This window comes from Leopardus geoffroyi, chromosome C3 (genome assembly GCF_018350155.1).
Source record: "Leopardus geoffroyi isolate Oge1 chromosome C3, O.geoffroyi_Oge1_pat1.0, whole genome shotgun sequence".
NCBI lineage: Eukaryota > Metazoa > Chordata > Mammalia > Carnivora > Felidae > Leopardus > Leopardus geoffroyi.
In genome coordinates, this window is record NC_059338.1 from 52,770,421 (window position 1) to 52,791,493 (window position 21,073).

The 21,073-nt window shown below is 35.5% G+C and overlaps 1 protein-coding gene across 9 annotated transcripts in view; it reads right to left on the reverse strand.

Moving 5' to 3' along the window:
* The window catches only part of RABGAP1L (RAB GTPase activating protein 1 like), a 767,496-nt gene that overhangs the window by 310,279 nt on the left and 436,144 nt on the right, over positions 1-21,073 (reverse strand). For all 9 annotated transcript variants that reach the window (XM_045452833.1, XM_045452836.1, XM_045452834.1 and 6 more), the window contains one exon: positions 18,494-18,607. In XM_045452833.1, coding sequence (XP_045308789.1) covers positions 18,494-18,607 — 114 coding nt within the window. The remainder of the gene's footprint in view (positions 1-18,493; positions 18,608-21,073) is intronic.

Sequence of the window (21,073 nt, forward strand, 5' to 3'; positions counted from 1 at the left end):
CCCAAAGCTTTGGGTAAGCTCAGAAAAGGCATGAGAAGGCTTTAGGCTCTCATTTCTGGCTGACATTGATTGAGGCTCTGCACAAGCAGGAAGTGAAGGTAAAATAGAATTGTCACCCAGTTAGCTGAATAATAAAAGTATGCCTAAGCACATCCACAGAGCCCCTTGGCAAAGAGTGGGAAAGTTACGGGTTCTAGGAAATATAAGCAAACCTCTTTCTAATCATTAGCTAACGACCAAGCAGAGACGTCAGTGGCCACACATGACAAAGAATAGACTTTATATAATTAGTTCACAAAAGTCACCAAACTACTACAACAAAAACAACAAAACCTAGCAAATCCACAGAAAGAGAAAGTGGATTATTGATTGCCAGAGGCTGAGAGTAGGGATGCTGGAGAGTGACTTCTAACGGATACAGGTTTCCTTTTAAAGTGGTGGAATGTTCTAGAACTTAATAGTGATGATGGTTGCATAACTTCATGAATATACTAAAAACCACTAAAATGTACACTTATTTCAAGGGATGCATTTTATAGTATGTGAATTATTTCATTAAAAATACTGAAAAAACTGTATACAGACATGCATATATGTGTCTATACACATATTCACACGCACATATATATTTCTTAGCTCTGTCCGGTGAGATGACTTGTGAGTAACTCATCCTAATATCAGTGAATACACCTAGTGTAGAAATCTTGATTTTCTACCATTTTTAACTAAAGAAAGGAGGGATCCTTAGAGAAATGGTCTAGTTCTGGGGCAAAGAAAGCCTGGAGCATCTTTTTGGGCCAGAAAGAAAGGCAGTGCTCAGAGAATGATAGGATATGCCAAAACGCCAGCTTGAAGGTCTCCCACCGTCCAGTTGGGAACAATCTGAGCACCAAAACAAATAATTATAGTAAGAGAGTTAGTAATACACTGAATAAAATGAGAATTGATGAGTCTATCTGAATATAATATGTGTGTGTGTGTGTGTGTATACATCCTGTATATACACACACACACAAATAAATAAATGCAAAGTCTGATGAAGAAGGTAAGTTTATATAATTATTACTCCACCCCCAAAATATTTCTTAATTGCAAAGGGTAAAAGAGAAACTTCACAGTGGAGAAGTCTGGTCAACAACACCTTATTTATGTGATCAAAGTGACCATCATCAGCTCAGGTCATGATCTCACGGTTTGTGAGTTCAAGCCCCAATTCGGGCTCTGTGCTGACAGCTCAGAGCCTGGAGCCTGCTTCTGATTCTGTGACTCCCTCTCTCTCTCTCTGCCCCTCCCCCACTCGTGCTCTGTCTCTGTCTCAGAAATAAACATTAAAAAAAATTTTTTTCAAAGTGACCACCAATTATGGGAAAACCTGCAGCTGTGTGCTACCTGAGAGGAGGAGATGAGATGTTTCTTTTGTGTTACTCTTGCCAAAAATGTATAACTTGAGTCCAACCATGAGGAAACATCAGACAAACCCAAATTGAGGGACATTTCAAAAAATGACTGGGCTATAATCTTCACAAGTACCAAATGAAGGAAGGAGTGAGAAACTATTCCAGATGTCAAGAAGATGTCAACTAATAGAAAGGTATGATTCTGACCTAGGTCCTTTTTTCTGTAAAGGACATTATGTGGACAGCTAGTGAAACCTGAATGAAGTCTAAGGCTTGGGTTGTAGCAGTACATCGATGTTCCTTTTTGATTTGGATGTTTCATTACAAGAGAATATTCTTGCTTCTTTGAAAACATCCTCAAGTATTTGGGGGTGATGCAGCATCATGTTGGCAAACCACTCCTAAACACTATAGGAAAACAAAATTATGTACTTGCAACTTTCCTGTAAGTTTGACATTCTTTAAAAATATATGGTGGGGCGCCTGGGTGGCGCAGTCGGTTGAGCGTCCGACTTCAGCCAGGTCACGATCTCGCGGTCCGTGAGTTCGAGCCCCGCGTCGGGCTCTGGGCTGATGGCTCAGAGCCTGGAGCCTGTTTCCGATTCTGTGTCTCCCTCTCTCTCTGCCCCTCCCCCGTTCATGCTCTGTCTCTCTCTGTCCCAAAAATAAATAAACGTTGAAAAAAAAAAAATTAAAAAAAAAAATAAATAAAAAATAAAAATATATGGAAATATGGATGTATACATACATATATAAATAAATTCAGAATAATTTTGTCTGTTGATTCTAATAATAAAAAATTGGGGCTTAAAAAAAGTTATTAAGTTTATCCTATATGCTGGCAAAAAGAAGAGTATTAACATAAGCTCCAAAAATAGATTCCCTGATATGAAATAATATAAACTCTGGCAAATATAAACATAGAAAACTAGATGTACTCACAAATATTCACTCACAAAGCAATTTTCTTATCTAACATAGCTGGCAAAATTCCTAGATGTAAGTTTCCTTTTCTATAACACTTGAAAAAAAAAAATAAAGCCCTTGGCAACAATTTAAAAGTGAACTGATATACTCATTTAAAAAAAGGAAATGTAAAATAGCTAGACTATCATATACCTAAGAAAACATTTAATGCCCCTATTATAAGTAAACTACCGTATGATTATGGGAAATTACCCAGAGTGTTTAGTTTATATCTTTGGACTTTTGATTTTTAAAAAAAAAATGATACATGAAGGACAGCAAAAAGGAACTCTATAAAATAAAGAAAAACAACATCCTTGCTCTTTAAAGAGCTTACGTTGAGTAATTATTATAAACAAAATTATTTTATAGAAGAAAAAACTGTAGAGAGAGCTCTTGTAGTGTTTATATACATTACATTCTCATTTAAAATATCTGTTTGGTGACCATGAAAATGAACCTGTCTAATCTCCAACAGCAGAAAACATAATTGGTCCAAGTTGCCAACTGGTATGTCCTGAAATCCATCCTAACATTTGTACTAAGGCCACACTTCCCAGGGTATACTCCCAGCCAACGACTGAACACAACAAGACATTAAGCAGGCCAGCTTCTGGGAGAAGTGGGACCCCACACACAACTTAGCCAAGGACTCCCATTGGCCTTGCCAAACATTCCTTATAAGTGCACTACACTCCAAGACACTTCTACCTAATCTTACTTCCTATCTTCTTCCCTTGGGGTCAGACTAACATTGTAGTCCAATGGCTCTCCCAGCGTCTCCATTTTCTCTTACAGGCATCTCCCCTAATACACTGCTTACACATTTAATCCTGTTTTGGTGACAAGCTTCTGAGAGGACCTGGAATAACACAGTTTCATCAAGTCAACAGCACAGAGTTAATTATATTACATCATGTAGCCAGTACTGCACTCTGCTCTCTAAAACAAAGAAAAAGAAAATGTCAGAGAGAACCCTCTTCCCTCAAAGACTGAACACGCTGAAGAAAACACTTAAATGAAATTAATCAGACAATGTTCAAACATAATCCATAATAATCATCTAAACTTTCTAGAGTATTTTTAATCTATAAATCACTGTGGGTAGAAGTGGGTAGAACAAGCTTCACAAGGGAAGTGGGCTAGTAAGATTTGGACAGATGGGAAGGAGGTGGAAAGCAATTCAGATTCACACCCTTCCTTGGTCTTTAAAAGATGCAGGAAAAGGTCTGGTTAAGGAGGAGGCTTCAAAGTTGTAAAGATATTGCCAACTGGATAACAATTAGTAAACAGGAAATAAGTCCCCATAATCTTGTAACTAATCCACTCAGGAATATATGTGAGTTTATTGTTTGGGATATTTAAGGCATTTGAATTTAGTATAGAGATCTCTATTTTGAGAAAAATCATAAATTCAGGAAACCATGAGTAGCATTTTATTTGAAGGCTCCTTGTGTTATGTCTTTGCAGGTTAGTTTTTTCTTTTCTATTTTAAAAAGTAATCTTACTTTTCTTCTTTTCTCAAAGAATAATGTTGTTTTTGAAAGAGAATGACTATAATCAAACCCTTAGGATACACACCAATCCCTGTATTCTAATTTTACACATTTTTATCATCCTCATAATCCTACTCTTTCTCTTCCTTATTCTAGTAATGGTGTGATGGCTTCAATTAGCCTTTCAGTTGAAAGACTACGGGTTCCACAGAAACTACAAAGCTATTTCAGAAAAGCTCTTATGGGACCAAGCACATAAAGAAATTTTTAAAAACTTTTCAGACACTTTCAAGAGCATTACAAATCATTCATTCTCCTCCCAGGACTCCAGCTTCACAAACCTAACCTTTTATTGTTACAGTTTCAGAAGAAAAATCCATATTTAAAATAACATCATATCTTCCCAGTTGAGCTCTGACCCATAAAAAGTCTGTCCTATTTAATATGTATAATAACAGGAACAAAAAAAAAGACCCCACCCAAAAATAGTCCCTCATGTATGATTTAATGATACTAATAAAAAAATGTTTTTGAAATACTATAAGCAAAAGCTAAGCATGAAGTTAACCCCTATATACACACAAACACACACTGTGAAGCTTTCCAACTTTAAGTTGCTAAAATTTCTTTTATATGTGTATGTATATGTATGAGCATACATTTGCTGTTCTAAATGGCTATAAACATAACTGTCCTTGGCAATGAAGAAGTAGACAATTTGCCTAAAATAAAAAATGGAAAATGAGTGATTTAAGGGCAGGGAAACTAAATGAAACTCTTACCCTCAGAGATTAAGATTTATCAGTATGCAAATCTAGTACCATCTTTATTCCACTGTAAACAAGAGGATCAGTGACTATTTCCCCTCTCCCACAGAAAATCTGAAACTATTAATGAACACTTATCTAACGAAAAGTTTAAGGGGAACATTATGAAAATGTGATCTCTCATATCTCCTCACAGGAGCAAAATAATATTTCATAGAAGGGGAAATTTTTGGAAAAAGTGGTCTGCAACAATATTAAAAACAACTAAGCAGAGATTTCAGTGGTCTCATAGTGTCAAGGACACAGAAAGTTAAGATGTGGAGCCCACCAAAGAGGAAGATTTCTAATAAATACCTCAGGCTTTTAGCTGAAATGCTGGAAGGTCTCACCCATGAAGCAAAAGATAGTACACACTGTGTCAAATGGATCCATTATACTCTATCTTCCTACCAGAAAAATACTAAATCTTTGGAGTAAAATCATTCAAAGCCTTATATAATTTTTCACATACAAAATCCAGATTTCTATTAAAAATAACCAAGCATGAAAGAAAATATGAGAAAATAAAAATCAAGAGATAATAGTAATATATGAACAGGTGATGAGATATTAGACTTTATCAGACTTGGACTTTAAAATACCTATGATTTGGGGTACGTGGGTGGCTCAGTCGGTTAAGTGTCTGACTTCGGCCTAGGTCATGATCTCACCATTGCTGAGTTTGAGCCCTATGTCAGACTCTGTGCTGACAGCTCAGAGCCGGGAGCCTGTTTCAGATTCTATGTCTCCCTCTCTCTCTCTGCCCTTCCCCTACTCATGCTCTGTCTCAATCTCTCTCAAAAATAAACAAACATTTAAAAAATAAAATAAAATAAAATACCTATGATTAATCTGTACAAGAAAATAGGAAAAAAAAACTTACAAAGGAGAATGGAATCTATTTTTAAAAAGAATCAAATAAAAATTCCAGAACTGAAAAATAAAACAACCAAAATTAAGACTGCAGTAGAGTAGAGAGAAGATTAGTAAAAAATATCCAGATGAAGACACAAAGGGCAGATAGAAACATAAAATGAAGACATAAGTGACACAGTAAAATATGAATACTTGGAAGTCCAGAATAAAGGAGCAAGGCCAAATAGAATTTAGAGAGATACTGGCTGAGCATTTCCTAAAAGTGACAGACTAAGTCAAGCCACATACTCAATAATGAAGTCAAGCCACATATTCAATAACGAACTCCAAGCAGTACAAATATAAAGAAAATCAGAACGAGGGCACATTATTACAAAAACAAAAAACAAAAAACAAAAAATTGTTGAAAAACCAAAGATAAACCAAAAAATTTTAGAGCAGAGAGAAAAGATGTATTATATTAAAAAAGAAAACAAACATAAGATTCACAGCCATATTTCAACAGAAATGATGAAGGCCTACAGACAATAGAATAACATCTTTAAAATGGTAGGCAAAACCCCATCTCAACCTAGAACTCCATATCAAATGACAATCTTTCCAAAATAAAGACAAAATAATAAGACCCTCACACAAATAAAAGAAATGCAGTAAGTTTCACTAGCAGATTTTTACTAAGGAAATATTAAAAACTTCCTCAATCCATGCTCATGGATTGGAAGAACAAATATGGTTAAAATGTCAATACTATCCAAAGCCATCTACATATTCAGTGTAATCCCTATCAAAATGACACCAGCATTCTTCACAGAGCTAGAACAAACAATTCTAAAATTTGTATGGAACCAGAAAAGACCCTGAATAGCCAAAACAATCTTGAAAAAGAAAACCAAAGCTGGAGGCATCACAATCCTGGACTTCAATCTGTATTACAAAATTCTAATCATCAAGACACTATGGTACTGGCATAAGAGCAGACACTCAGATCAATGGAACAGAATAGAGAACCCAGAAATGGACCCACAAACACATGGCCAACTAATCTTTGACAAAGCAGGAAAGAATATCCAATGGAATAAAGACAGTGTCTTCAGCAAGTGGTGCTGGGAAAACTGGACAGCAACATGCAGAAGAATGAACCTGGACCACGTTCTTACACCACACACAAAAATAAACTCAAAATGGATGAAAGACCTAAACGTAAGACAGGAAGCCATCAAAATCCTCAAGGAGAAAGCAGGCAGAAACCTCTTTGATCTTGGCCGCAGCAACTTCTTACTCAACATGTCTCCGGAGGGAAGGGAAACAAAAGCAAAAATGAACTAATGAGGACCTCATCAAAATAAAAAGCTTCTGCACAGCAAAGGAAACAATCAACAAAACTAAAAGGCAACTGACAGAATGGGAGAAGATATCTGCAAATGACATATCAGACAAAGGGTTAGTATCCAAAATCTATAAAGAACTTCTGAAACTCAACACCCAAAACACAAACAATCCATTGAACAAATGGGCAAAAGACATGAGTAAACACTTTTCCCAAGAAGACATCCAGGTGGCTAAGAGACACATAAAAAGATGCTCCACACATCACTCATTATCAGGGAAATACAAATCAAAACTACAATGATACACTACCTCACATCTGCCAGAATGGCTCAACTTAACACCTCAGGCAACAACAGATGTTGGCAAGGATGCAGAGAAAGAGGATCTCTTTTCCACTGCTGGTGGGAATGCAAACTGGTGCAGCCACTCTGGAAAACAGTATGGAGGTTCCTTAAAAAATTAAAAATAGAACTACCCTACAACCCAGCAATTGCACTATGAGGTATTTATCCAAAGGATGCAGGTGTGCTGTTTTGAAGGGGCACATGTACTCCAATGTTTATAGCAGTACTATCAACAATAGCTAAAGTATGGAAAGAGCCCAAATGCCCATCAACTGATAAATGTATAAAGAAGATGTGCTATGTGTGTATGTGTCTACACATACATACATACATACACACACAATGGAATATTACTCAGTGCTCAAAAAGAATGAAATCTTGCCATTTGCAATAACGTGGATGGAAATAGAGTGTGTTATACTAAGTGAAATAACTCAGAGAAAGATAAATATCATATGATTTCACTCACATGTGGAATTTAAGAAACAAAACAGATGAACATGGGGAAGGGAAGCAAAAATGAGAGGGGGAGATAAACCATAAGAGACTCTTAAATACAGAGAACAAACTGAGGGTTGCTGGCAGGGTGCTGGGTGGGGCGATGGGCTAAATGGGCAATGGGCATTAAGGAGGGCACTTGCTGGGATGAGCACTGGGTGTTATATGTAAGTGATGAATCACTAAATTCTATTCCTGAAATCATTATTATGCTTAAAAAAAAAAAGAATGAAAATTAAAAGGAAAAAAAAACTTGAAGAAGAAGGAAAACAATCCCAGATGGAAGCAGGCAATGAAGGAGGAAATGAAGAGCATAAGAATGGATAAACAGGAAGTCTAAATGAATATGGATAGTTTAAAATACAAAAAAAATAATACCCTGTGTGTGGGCATAGGTGGGTATTGATGCATGTACAGGATTAAATACATGATAATAATAGGACAATGAACCAAAAATATATGAAGTTAAAGAGATGTAAGGTTCTTGCATTATACAGAAGTGATCCAAGTACTCACTTAGGTGTATTCTAATACATCAAGAATGCCTGTTGTGATCCCTAGGGTAACCATTAAAGTATGCAAACTATGTAATAGTTACAGAGTTTAAAGTAGAAAATGAGGGTAAAAAAAAGAGAAAAAACAGATGAAACATAATAGAAAACAGTGATATAGTAAGTTTAAAATTAAATACATAAGTTCATTAAATGTAAATATACCCAATACCCCAATTAAAAAATAATTGGAGAGCTAGTGAAAATAACAAAGTTCAATTATAAGATGCTTAAAGGAGAGACTTCTTAAATATAAGAACTCAATTGAAAGTAAGAGGATACTGAAAGTTATACAATGCAAAATGAAGCTAATTTGGTCAGACTTCTATCAAAGTACATACTAGCAATAAGAAAGACATTTTATAATGATGATAAGGTTATTCAATACGAAGACACATTAACACTAAATTTGTATGCACTTAATAACATAAATAATAACATAAAAATACATAAAGCATAACTCGACAAAATTAAAGGAATAACAGACAAGCTCAGATTCATAGTTGGGAATGTTAGCACAATTTTATCAGTAACTGACAAAACAGGAGAAGAAAGAAGTTATAAAAAGATTGGAAAAGCATGATTACATATTTAGAATCAGAAAGCAAGTCTCAAAAAATTTCAGAAGTGTTAAAACACACAGAGCATGTTCTTTGACCATAGTAAAATTAAGATAGATCAATAACAAAAAATAACCTAAAAGTCACCAAATACAATGGGTCAAGGATATCACCATATATATAATAGTAATAAAATATGACATCAAAATTGGTGGGGTTGTAATAGAATACTACCCAGGAATACAAAAGAATGGACTACCAAAACACTCAACCACATGGATCAATCTCAGAGGCATTATGCTGCATGAAAGAAGCCAGAAGTATATACTGTATGATCTATTTATAAAATTATAAAATTATAGAAAACTGGAAACTATAATGGCAGAAAGAAGATAAATGGTTACCTGAGGTCAGGCATAGATAGGATTTACTATGAAGGGGCATGAGGAATTTGGGGGCCAATACAGTTGATATCCTTTTTCAACAGGACTTAAATGGAAAGATAATCTATTTGATGTACATAATGATAAAATGATAAAGAAATCCAGGGATCTTTTGGTTCTCTTGTATTGAGGTATCAAAAAACCAAATCAAAAGTACATGAAAAGCATTTTCTAATCTTTTTTACCTGCCTGCCAGTAATTCCCCTTTAGAACAACTGTCGTTTCTTTTTTTGGAAGTGGAAGCATTTTATTTTTATTGAAGTATAATTAACATATAACATACAAAATATAATAATGTTATATTATTATCAGGTATACACCATAATGATTTGATATCTGTATATACTACAAAATGATCACACAATAAGCCTATTTTACTACAATTACAATTTTTTCTTGTGATGAGAACTTTTAAGATCTATTTTCTTAATAACTTTCAAATATGCAATACAGTATTATTAATTATAGTCACATTACTGTATACTACATATACTATACCCCCATGATTTATTTATAACTGGAACTTTGTACCTTTTGACTTCCTTCACACATTTAGCCCACCTCCCACCTTTGACAACCATCAATATGTTCTCTGTATCTATGAGCTTGTTTTATTTTTCATTTATTTTTAGATTCCATATGTAAGTGAGATCATATGGTATTTGTCTTTCTGTAACTTATTTCACTTAGCATGATGCTCTCAAGGGCCATCCACCTTGTTGCAAATGGCAAGATTTCATTGTTTTCGATGGTCTGATAATATTCCATTGTATATATATACCATACTTTCTTTATCCACTCATCCATATATGGACACTAAGGTTGTTTTCATATCTTAGCTATTATAAATAATGCTGCAAATAAAAAGAATGAATATATCTTTTTCAGTTAGTTTTGTTTGTTTGTTGTCTTCAAATAAATGCCTAGAAATGGAATTGCTGGATAAGGTAACTCTATTTTTAAATTTTTGAGGAACTGCTGTACTGTTTCCCATAGGGGCTGCACCAATTTACATTCCCACTAACCACACACAAGGGTTCCCTTTCTCCACATTCTTACCAATACTTGTTCTTTCTTTCTTTTTGATACTAGTCATTTTAATGGGTATGAGGTGATATCTCATTGTGGCTTTGATTTGCATTAGTGATGATGAGCATCTTTTCATGTACCTGTTGGCCATCTGTATTTCTTCTTTGAAAAAAAGTCTATTCAAATCCTCTCTCCATTTTTTAAATGAATTATTTGGTTTTCCTGGTGTTGAGTTGTAGGAGTACTTTATATGTTTTGGATATTAACCCCTTATGGGATACATAATTTCCAAATATTTTCTTCCATTCAGTAGGTTGCCTTTTCATTTTATCGATGGTTTCCTTTATTGTGCAGAAGCTTTATAGGTTGATGTAGGTTTGGTATCTTGATTGTGGTGTATTTTGATTATGGCTACATAGGTGTATACATTTGTCAACATTTATCAAACTATATGCATGAAACAGATATAGCTTATTGTATGTAAATTAAACCTTAATTAACTTGATTATAAAATTAGAGCTTTAATGCAGAAAAACAAACCACAAAAATGCATCTAAAGCAGTATCTAAGAGCAATGTGTAGCCTTTTCTGTACCTATTAGAACAAAAGAAAAGCTAAAAAAATTACTGATTTAGGCATGTATTTTAAGTTAGAAAACACAGCAAATTAAACTTAAAATGGAATAAAAATACAAGCAGATATCAGTGAAATAGAAAGCAAACATATAATAGATAAAATCAACAAAGCCAAAGGTTGCACTTTGAAAAAACTAAGAAAACTGATAAATTTTATCACAAATTAATAAATTTTATCAAAATCAATCATAGATCATAATCTTTAGTGTAAAAAGCAAAATAATAAAATTTCTAAATTACATCGCAAAATATTTTCATGACTTTGAGTTAGGCAAATATTTCTTAAACAAGACACAAATATACTGACCATAAAAGAAAAATTAATAAATTGGACCTTAAAAATTAATAGCATCTGTTCATCAAGAGATAATAGAGTAAAAAAGCAAGCCGGAGAGAAGATATATATATATATAAAGGGGACTCATACGCAGGGCGCCTGGGTGGCTCAGTCGGTGAAGTGCCCGACTTCGGCTCAGGTCATGATCTCAGGGCTCGTGGGTTCAAGCCCTGCATTGGGCTCTGTGCTGACAGCTCAGAGCCTGGAGCTGCTTTGAATTCTGTGTCTCCCTCTCTCTGTCCCTCCCCTGCTGGTACTCTTTCTCTCTCTCAAAAATAAATAAACATTAAAAAAAAAAAAAAAAAAGGACTCATACACGAGTCATGAGCAGCTGCACCAGTCTGGATTTCCACCAACAGTGCAAGAGGGTTCGTTCCCCTTTCTCCACATCCTTGCCAACACCTGTTGTTTCTTGCATTGTTCACTTTAGCCATTCTGACAAGTCTGAGGTGATTATCTCTTTGATTTGTGGTTTTGATTTGCATTTCCCTGATGATGAGTGATGCTGAGCACCTTTTCATGCCGACACTTTTTGAAATTTTTTTAAATTTGTATTTATTTTTGAGAGAGAGACAGAGACAGAGCACAGTGGGGGAGAAGCAGAGAGAGAGAGAGGGAGACACAGAATCTTAAACAGGCTCCAGGCTCTGAGCTGTCAGCATAGAGCCTGACACAGGGCTCGAACTCAGGAACAGTGAGATCATGACCTGAGCCGAAGTCTGACGCTTAACTGACTGAGCCACCCAGGCACCCCAACACTGTAAGCTTTTATTTACTTATCTCATCCATTTATTCATTTATCTATCTAGCTAGCTTTTATTTATTTGTTTGTTTATTTAATTTTAAAATTTTATTTAAATCCAAGTTAGTTAACATATAGTATAATAATGGTTTCAGGAGAATTTAGTGATTCATCACTTACATATAACACCCAGTTCTCAACCCAACAAGTACCCTCCTTGGCACCCATCACCCACTTAGCCCATCCCCCCAGCCACCTCCCCTCCAGCAATCCTTAGTTTGTTCTCTGTATTTTGCTTGTCTCTTATGGTTCGCCTCCCTCTCTGTTTTTATCTTATTTTCATCATCTAATTTTTAGGAAGGTTCTCCAAGACTTCCTGTATGACCTGAAAGAATTAATTTTTCCTTAAGGAAACTAATTTGGATGAGAATACTCTGCCATCCTCAAGGTCTTCTGAAACCACTTAATTCATTGCTCATTAGGATGTGCTGGGAAAGCAGAGTTGACCCTAGGGACTCAAAGGGTTCCTAAGCAGCACCCTATTTGGATCTACCTTAGAAGGTTGTTATGATTCAAAGAAGCATGCCAGAAACTCAAGGAAGAGAGGAGATGCACAGGGAATAGAAAAGGCCTACTTGATTCCCCCAAGGCAGAGCTCTAAATGAAATCCTTTTGGGTGCATTTTGATCCAGGAACACCAATCTGCCACACCAATGAGACCTTATTCTGGGGCCAATCAGACTCCAAGGATGTGGGCTGGAAGAGTCCCACAGCTGGCATATGCTGTTAGGCAAACTGGGCTTTGTAAAGAAAAGTGGTCTATAATGGGTTCAGTAAATGCTGTCATTCAAACCAGGCATCCCAAGGAAGAGAGTTCTATTATAGGTAGTCAGATAGAAACTTATATTGAAAACACTATTGGGGCACCTGGGTGGCTCAGTTGGCTAAGCATCAGACTTGGTCTTGGCTGAGGTCATGATCTCAGGGTCGTGGGATCAAGCCCCATGTCAGTGTGGAGCCTGCTTGGGATTCTCTCTCTCACTCTCTACTCCTTCTCCATACTCTCTCCTTTTCTCTTTCAAAATAAATATACTTAAAAAAATAAAGAAAATATTACCAACTCAGTGAAAAATAATTCATCCTTATAACCATTAATACCCCTTAACTCTACTAAACATTATAAATAACATATGATTACATCTAATTTTACAAAAGTCGTGATCACTTGCATTCTTCAAAGTCATGCAGCAGGTCCCTCATTATTGGTATCAAAATAACACCTGAAATGTTTCAGTTCTTATATTAAATCCAATCTCGTTTTGAGAACAATATTTGATAAAACAAGCTTATTTTAAAGTTAAGTCTATTTTTGTCCTTTCACAAACCATTATACAATCAAATTATTAACCCAGATGAGGAAAGGTATTGATCTCTCTGTAATATATTCAGCCCATCCCATTCAACTCACAGCAGTAGCCTCTTTTTCAGAAAGCAGTTACTCAAATCAGAAAATTAGAGAAGGCAATAATACTCAAATTGCACACGAAGAGTCTCTTCAATCTGTACTGTTGTGAACAATATTTTAGCTGATTTCTATGACTGACTTGTTTCAGGTTTTTAAAGAGATGTATATCTCAAAGTAAATCACTAAATTATTCCATTTCATGTGTGCATGAAACACACACCCAAACACCATAATAGAAAGCCGGTGAAGTCTGTAAAGTTAAATCACACTTACTTCTAACACTGGTATTGAGAGATGGCTGGATATATATATATATAACTCCTGACATGGGAATTGTTAAATTCTGCACTCATCTGTTATATTTTAAGGAAAAACTTAAACACTTATAATCACTTCAAATTAGAATTGGAATAATCATATCAAACCCCACAGTCTTAATGAGGAGGAAATCCAAAAAGTGATTTTCCCAGAGTCTTAGGTCTGCTTAAGAATCAAGAACCAGATTTCCTGATGTTCAGTCCTTTAAACTGTGCCAACCTGTCTCCTAACTCAAAATAGACTTTATAACATATTTAAATTAAAAAAGTGCTAAAGATACTTGGGGTGCTAGTATTTTTTCCCTCCTTTCAAGGACACTATTTTAAAATATGTTATTGACCTGACTAATAGGAAAGACAAGAAAAGGGAAGGAGGAAGGGAGGGATGGAGGGAGTTAGGAGAATCCTAAACTTTTCATTTTCAGAATCCTATGAATTCTATTATACTTTCAGTTTAACTTCCACACGTAAATTTATGACAACAGAGGGATCTTTGAACCATTTCAATTTCCTCCTACTTTGAAAAAGATATTAAGAGGCAAAAAACTGAAATTGACAGGGCCATTAAAACATGACAGCAAATTTTTAACAGTCTTCCCTCTAATCTGACAGTTCAGATCATTTCTCATTTCACCAGAGCCACAGAAAACTTTTTAACTACAAAGTCAGACTTCTGTATCCTTGAAACCAGAATTGATTTCCACACTTATTATAACTGAAATTCTCTTAATAATTTCTGTCTCAATTTAAGAGCACAGCACATTATATTTCTAGTATAGGCTCCACTGATAAGTTGTCAGAAATAAATGAAGTAATATATGTGAAAGTACTTTGTAAATGTGAAATTATTATAACACATGAAAGACACCGTATTAAAAAAAAAAGATCTATAGTGTGTTGCTGATGTGAAATAAGGTACATCATTCTTAATGATAAATCATTACAATAAGGAGCATGACAAGAATGTCCACTATAATTGCTTCATTTTAGTACTATTAATGTAGATTCTGGCCAGTGCAGTAAGACAAGAAAAAGATTAAGGAAGAAAAAAAAATTGGTAAAGAAGAAGCCTTTTTAAATCAAGGTATTATTAATGTTTATTCAGGTTGTGCAAGGTATCCAGGACAGAAACTCAAAGGTGTATTGCTGAGAGTGTGAGGTATGATTCTAGGAATCTAGTATGGAATCTAGGAATATTCTAGTATGATTCTAGGAATCTAGGATCTAGGAATCTAGTATGAGAGTGTTGGATATGATTCTAGGAATAAGTGATATAACAGGCAGACCACACTCAATGGCCTTTTTACATATAGCAACTTTGGGGGATATGGGATGAAGGTCATAAAATGAAAGACTATGGCTCAAATTGGATAGAAAAAGCAAAGGAAAATGTATGCACAATTTGTGAGTTATCACCACCACCTGAGGTTTCCCTGCATGAGCGCTGAATCACTACATAACAGATCAAGAGAAGAAGGAACTGTGTCAATTAGGACCCCAGCAAATTTTGGTTTCTCCAACATATTCTGAAATATTAATCTCTGCTCTCTCCCATTATCAAAGGGCACTGTAAAATGTTTAGGTAATATATATTTTAGTACAACATTATAAGCCTTAGCAACTTTTATTTAGTATCCTGAGTTTTGAAATGCTTTTAATATGATTCTTTTGTTTTCCACATTTTTACAAAATGTAGTGTAATTTAAAATGCTCAACATTTATAAGGTATCTTAGAGCTACAGTGTTCTAATACTCTTTTTTTCTTAAGTTTTTTTAATGTTTATTTTATGTTTGGGGAGACAGAAAGCAGAGTGCGAGTGGGGGAGGGGCAGAGAGAGAGAGGGAGACACAGAATCTGAAGCAGGCTCCAGGCTCTGAGCTGTCAGCACAGAAACTGATGCGGGGCTCCAACTCACCAACTGCGACATCATGACCCGAGCCGAAGTCGGACACTTAGGTGACTGAACCACCCAGGCACCCCTGTTCTAATACTCTTAACTCAGCAAGGGCTTTAAAACTGTCTAATCATGTTGCAAAATATACACTGATGATCTAACATGGCCACACAAGCTGTGTGAATGTACTAATGAATACTCTCTAATGAATTCAAGGTTGGATTATTATCTGCCATATCCAAGCAAGAGATATCAACTACTTAAATGTACCAACTATTTAACTTTTATTTTTGTGTTTGGTAGTGGTTCAGATATTTCTCCTGTAAATATTATATAATGAGGGAAAGAAATACTGTTTTTACTACAATGGAGCAAAATTGTTAAGTCAGAGGCTGCAAGCACACAGAACCATCTGTCTTAGTTATGTGAAAAAATTATCTAGTATCAACCAGAGAAAAATTGAGGAAAAAGTTTGGCTGAAAATATGCTGAATGCTAGGAGGAAAATTTTCTCCTGTATATCATAGGTCAGACCCTTCTACATAAACTTAAAAACTATATAAATTCTGTTATCATCCTTACATAAGCCAGAAGCTAATTAGCTGACAGAATTTCAAAATTGGTAGAAAAATTTTTAATAATTACTTTTGCCTTTTCAAATCATATAACGAATATACATCTGTATGGGTGTTCAATGGTTTGTGGCATTTTTAAAACTAGATGGTGTATTATTTTCCAGAAGTCAGTATACTCTCAGAGTTTAAGTTATTTATGCATTTCTAGCTCTGACAATATAACCATATAAAAAAAGATTTCTGATCAGTGTTTATCATCCTCCAAATGGCTACATTGGAGAAAAGAGAAAGAGAAGGGAAAGAGAAGGTAAAGAGCTGGGAAGGTAAAGAGAAAGGAAGGGAAAGAGAAAGGAAGGGGAAGGGGAAGGGGAAAGGGAAGGGGGAAGGGAAGGGAAGGGAAGGGAAGGGGAAGATAGGAGAGGGCAGAGGGCTAAACTACAAACATGCAAGAAGGGTTTTAATGAAAGCTGTGCCATTTGCAGAATTAGGCCATCAGTCCTACTTGCTAGCAGAAGCAGGCAAGGGCTTTTATAAATAACATTTAAAAAAAATCAGTAAATATAAAATGACACTGATATATGAACATACTTCTGAATGTCCAACTGGCCCATTTTTACTACTCAATATAAGGATAAATTTAATTATTCAAGAACTGATTACCTAACTTATAAATTAGCCCTTGTACTTGCCTTTTCTCCATATTACTACAAGATTTTCTTGTAGTCCGCCATTCAGCAATAACCTTTATTGGGATGGTAGGTGAGGACAATGTGGAGTTTACCGACCACATTTTGTAAGGCATCTTAAATTTGAGGATAAAGGGCAAAAGTTTGTTTAATGGACTTTGCAGTTTTTAGCTTTTGGCCTCAATTAGCATTCACTATATGAGTTAACTATATGCAATGATTTAAAAAGTCATTTTGCATTTCTGATATAACCTTGAAAAATTACCAATCTGATAGCTATTCTCCATTAACAGAAACAGAATCTTTTCTATCCAAGTAGAGCATATTTACTAAAATTCAGGAAAAGGTTTTCTTTCAGGTTTACTAATAATGAGGGAAAAGGTTTCAAAATGGGACATAAAAACTGCACAAAGATGTATTATGTGGCATAAGTCAGGGTATACTAGTAATATTGGAGACCTCGATAGTATCAAAAAACCACATTGTTTCTTACCCTTATGTATTGTCCAAAAATTGAGACAACTGCCACATTAAATTGTCATAAGGGCAGTCATCGGGACTCCTCTGAGCCTTTACTACAGTAGCCTGAGAGGACCTTTAGTTCCTTTCTCCTTAGCAGCAAAATGAGGTCATAGTGCGCCCCCTCCCTGACAAGCAGGCATGGGACATGCAGCCAAAAAGTCACTTTCAGGACTCAGTACTGAGCAGAGAAAACTAAGGCAGGAAGGAAGGGAGACTGAAGAGACAAACTGACTTAAGTAAAGTCATTTTGGTTTTAGGCTGACCTTTAACCTAAAAGCCAGCAGGTCATAAAAAGGGTCACGAAATCTGACTCAGAAAACCACAGGACCCTATTCCCTCTGGCAGTAAAAGCCAGAAAGGCCAGACACTCTTAAAATTGCTACCTGTAGGTAATTTCACAATCCTAAGACAATGGAAAAAACTAAGCACCCATGCAAACGATAAAGCCAAAGTTAAAGACTAACCCCCTTCCTATAAAGTTTAGCTAATTTTAAAACTTAAAACCCAGGGCACCTGGTGGCTCAGTCGGTTAAGCATCCGACTTCGGCTCAGGTCATGATCTCACGGTTCATGCATTCCGTGCTCTATGCTAACAGCTCAGAGTCTGAAGCCTGCTTCAGATTCTGTGTCTCCCTCTCTCTCTGCTCCTCCCCTGCTCATACTCTGTATCTCTCTCTCTCAAAAATAAGTAAACATTTAAAAAGAAAAATTTTTTAAACCACTTAAAACCCTTCATTCGAGGCAAAGAGGATCCTTTTCCTCATCTGGGATGAGAGACTGCTACTTTGTGAAGTAGCTCCTTTCTTACTTCTAGACTTAATAAATCTTCATCCCTTTCTCTAAACTTGCTCTTGAATTCTTTCTCATGTAAAGCCATGAACTCTCTTGGCAAGGGGCTCTGGCTGTCCAGCATCAACATGGCACAGAGCAAATAAAAAATGAAGACAGAAAAAAAATCTGTAAGATGGGTTCCTAAGATATAGTCCTGTAAAATAAGTTTAAAAAAATGAGGTGGAGGGCCCTACCTTGCAAATCTTGTAAAGTGACTCCTGGCCATCTCCTCCAGTATCTTTAAAGTAATCATGTGCAGGAAACGTACGGTGAATATCTCGAGTGATAACACTCTCCTGGGCTGAGTCCTAAAAAAGAAAAAAATAGACCTGGTCATTAATTTAAAATTTCTTTTTAATAATGAAAAATAATATATACGTATGGTAAAAAGAAAATAGTCAAATAGCACAAGAAGAGTATGCTTCCCCCCACTGAAAATACCTGCCTTCCATTCCAGACCCACAGTCCCATTCACCAGCTATAAATGCTACCAACAGTTTCTTTTGTATCCTTTCATCCATCTATCTATAGATGTGTGAACATATGCTCATGTGAGGGGAGGTGAGGGAGGGAAGCTGTATACACACATCTCCATCCTTTGCTTTTTGAAGCACAAATAGAAGAAAACTATCTGCTCCTTTCATGTAATGGGGTAACTTACAGAATATTCCTTATCAGTACATGCAAGTATATTTCAGTGTCTTTCAGAGCAGCTATTAAAAAGAATGAGGTACATCTGGATAAAAATATATGATGGTTTAATATTCTATTAATGATTGTTTTGCATTTTTCTATTTATATTACAAATAATATCACTAAGAACATTTTTATACATGCATGTTCAACAATAGATTCCTAGTGGTGGAACTATAGGTAAAGGGTGTACACATTTCCATTTTTGATGAAGATACTTTCCTTCCAGAGGTGTTGTAACAATACATACTCTAAACACTGGTGGAGAAGATGTTTTTCCATACCTGCCCAATACCACATATTACTAACTTTTCACATTTTTGACCATCTGATAAGTGAAAACTCAGACCACAATAGTTTTAAAAAGTAAAGGTATCAATCTTTTCCCTGATAGGTTAATTATCAACTCACACACTCCAGAGAACAAAAACCCTCAAAACTACTATATTAAGATGACTAAAGATTAATTAGAATAAAATTCTAAGCCTTATAAAAAGTGATTAATCATTCATTTGATTGAATCTGATTCCTAGAAATGTTGTTTTCTCTGTTTAATGTCAAGAAAATAGGATGGAACTACTTCCGGCAACCCTGATGATGAAAATACTTTGCACAATTTAAGAAGCACCAATGGCCACCAGTGCAAATTCAGTGTTCTTTAATGTCTTGCTTGCATGAAGATTTGAACAAATCCCCTATTTTAGTTAAAATCAAGAAAGGAAAAAAAACGTTTAATACATGAATTACTTTAATGAGTGCTATCTCCCTTTTCTCTCTGTAGCTGAGAAGTATGTAAGAAAGGAAATAGCTGATTAACTGTGAGTTAAGCCAGTGCCTTCTCTTGCTGCCTTTTTTCATTTCGGCTGCTATTTCACACTGAGTGGTAATTAGATCTCATACCATGTAGAGAAAGGACACAAACTGAAATGTTCCAAATTTGCTAGCAAACACCGAAGACACTGCAAATCAGTCCAGAGGAAACTCTGAAGGCTTATTGGAATGTAAGGCTACAGCTGAATAGAAACGAAACTTAAAAAAAAAATTACCATACCTTAAGTGTCAGGACACCTAGAAAGTTTATACTTATCAACATAAATGCAGTTTCTAATGACAGAAAATTTTGAGGGCAGGTGGGAGCACACATAAAGGTAATGTACAAAGAGATATGGCTGGTTACGGCAGTGTCTAAGTAGGAGATCCCCTGAGTGGGGGATCTGGTACCAGGTAGAAGAAAAGTTTTCACTGCCCAGGCTTTCCCTAATAGAAAGGTTTTCTTTCCACACAGTAATAGCTTCCCCTTATAAGCTATTGAAAAGATGACCAATGAAAATGTTACTACTGCCATTGCTGAACTATTTCAGGGGCAAACATGTGCTGAGTGGTTCACAGGATAAGTCTTTTACACTTTTCAAGATGTTAAGGGAGAGAAATAATTGGACTATATTCCCTAGAAACTGCCTACTCATTTGGCATCATACTGTGTTTAAATGGTACCAACAGTCTGATTCAGAGAAAGGGAAATTGATCAAAATTTTCTAGAAAGTAACTATGCATAATATGGAGTAATTTTTTCTACACACACTTGAATCTTCCTTATTTGTTTCTAAAAATAAATGGGCAAAAATTAAATGAAAGTAAAAATCATCAACTTTTCCTTAATGAACCATCCCTTCCTAGGATTACTTTCAAATGCTCTCTACAAATGTGCGTTTCTAGAGCTTTCTTCCAACGTACTGCTCTCAGGTGGTTAAGGGAATAATTTCTGGAACTTCACTTAATAAACTAAATAAAATATTTTGCTATATTATTCACTGATCCCTTTCATATAACTGAAGGTCAGAAGGTACATTAGAGTCTTATAAAGAGACTAATACAAAAGAAATTATGTACTAGAGAAAATAATCATCTTTTCAAAGCTCAAGCTAACCTCCTCCCAATTACCCATACTGTAGAGAGTAAAAACAGCACACATTTCCAGAATCCACACCTAATCTCCCAAATTCACTCACTTCTTCAACAAAGACTTGAATAAAAGCTCAGTAACACTCAGTAAAAATGAAGATAAAAATGATTTTTTCTCT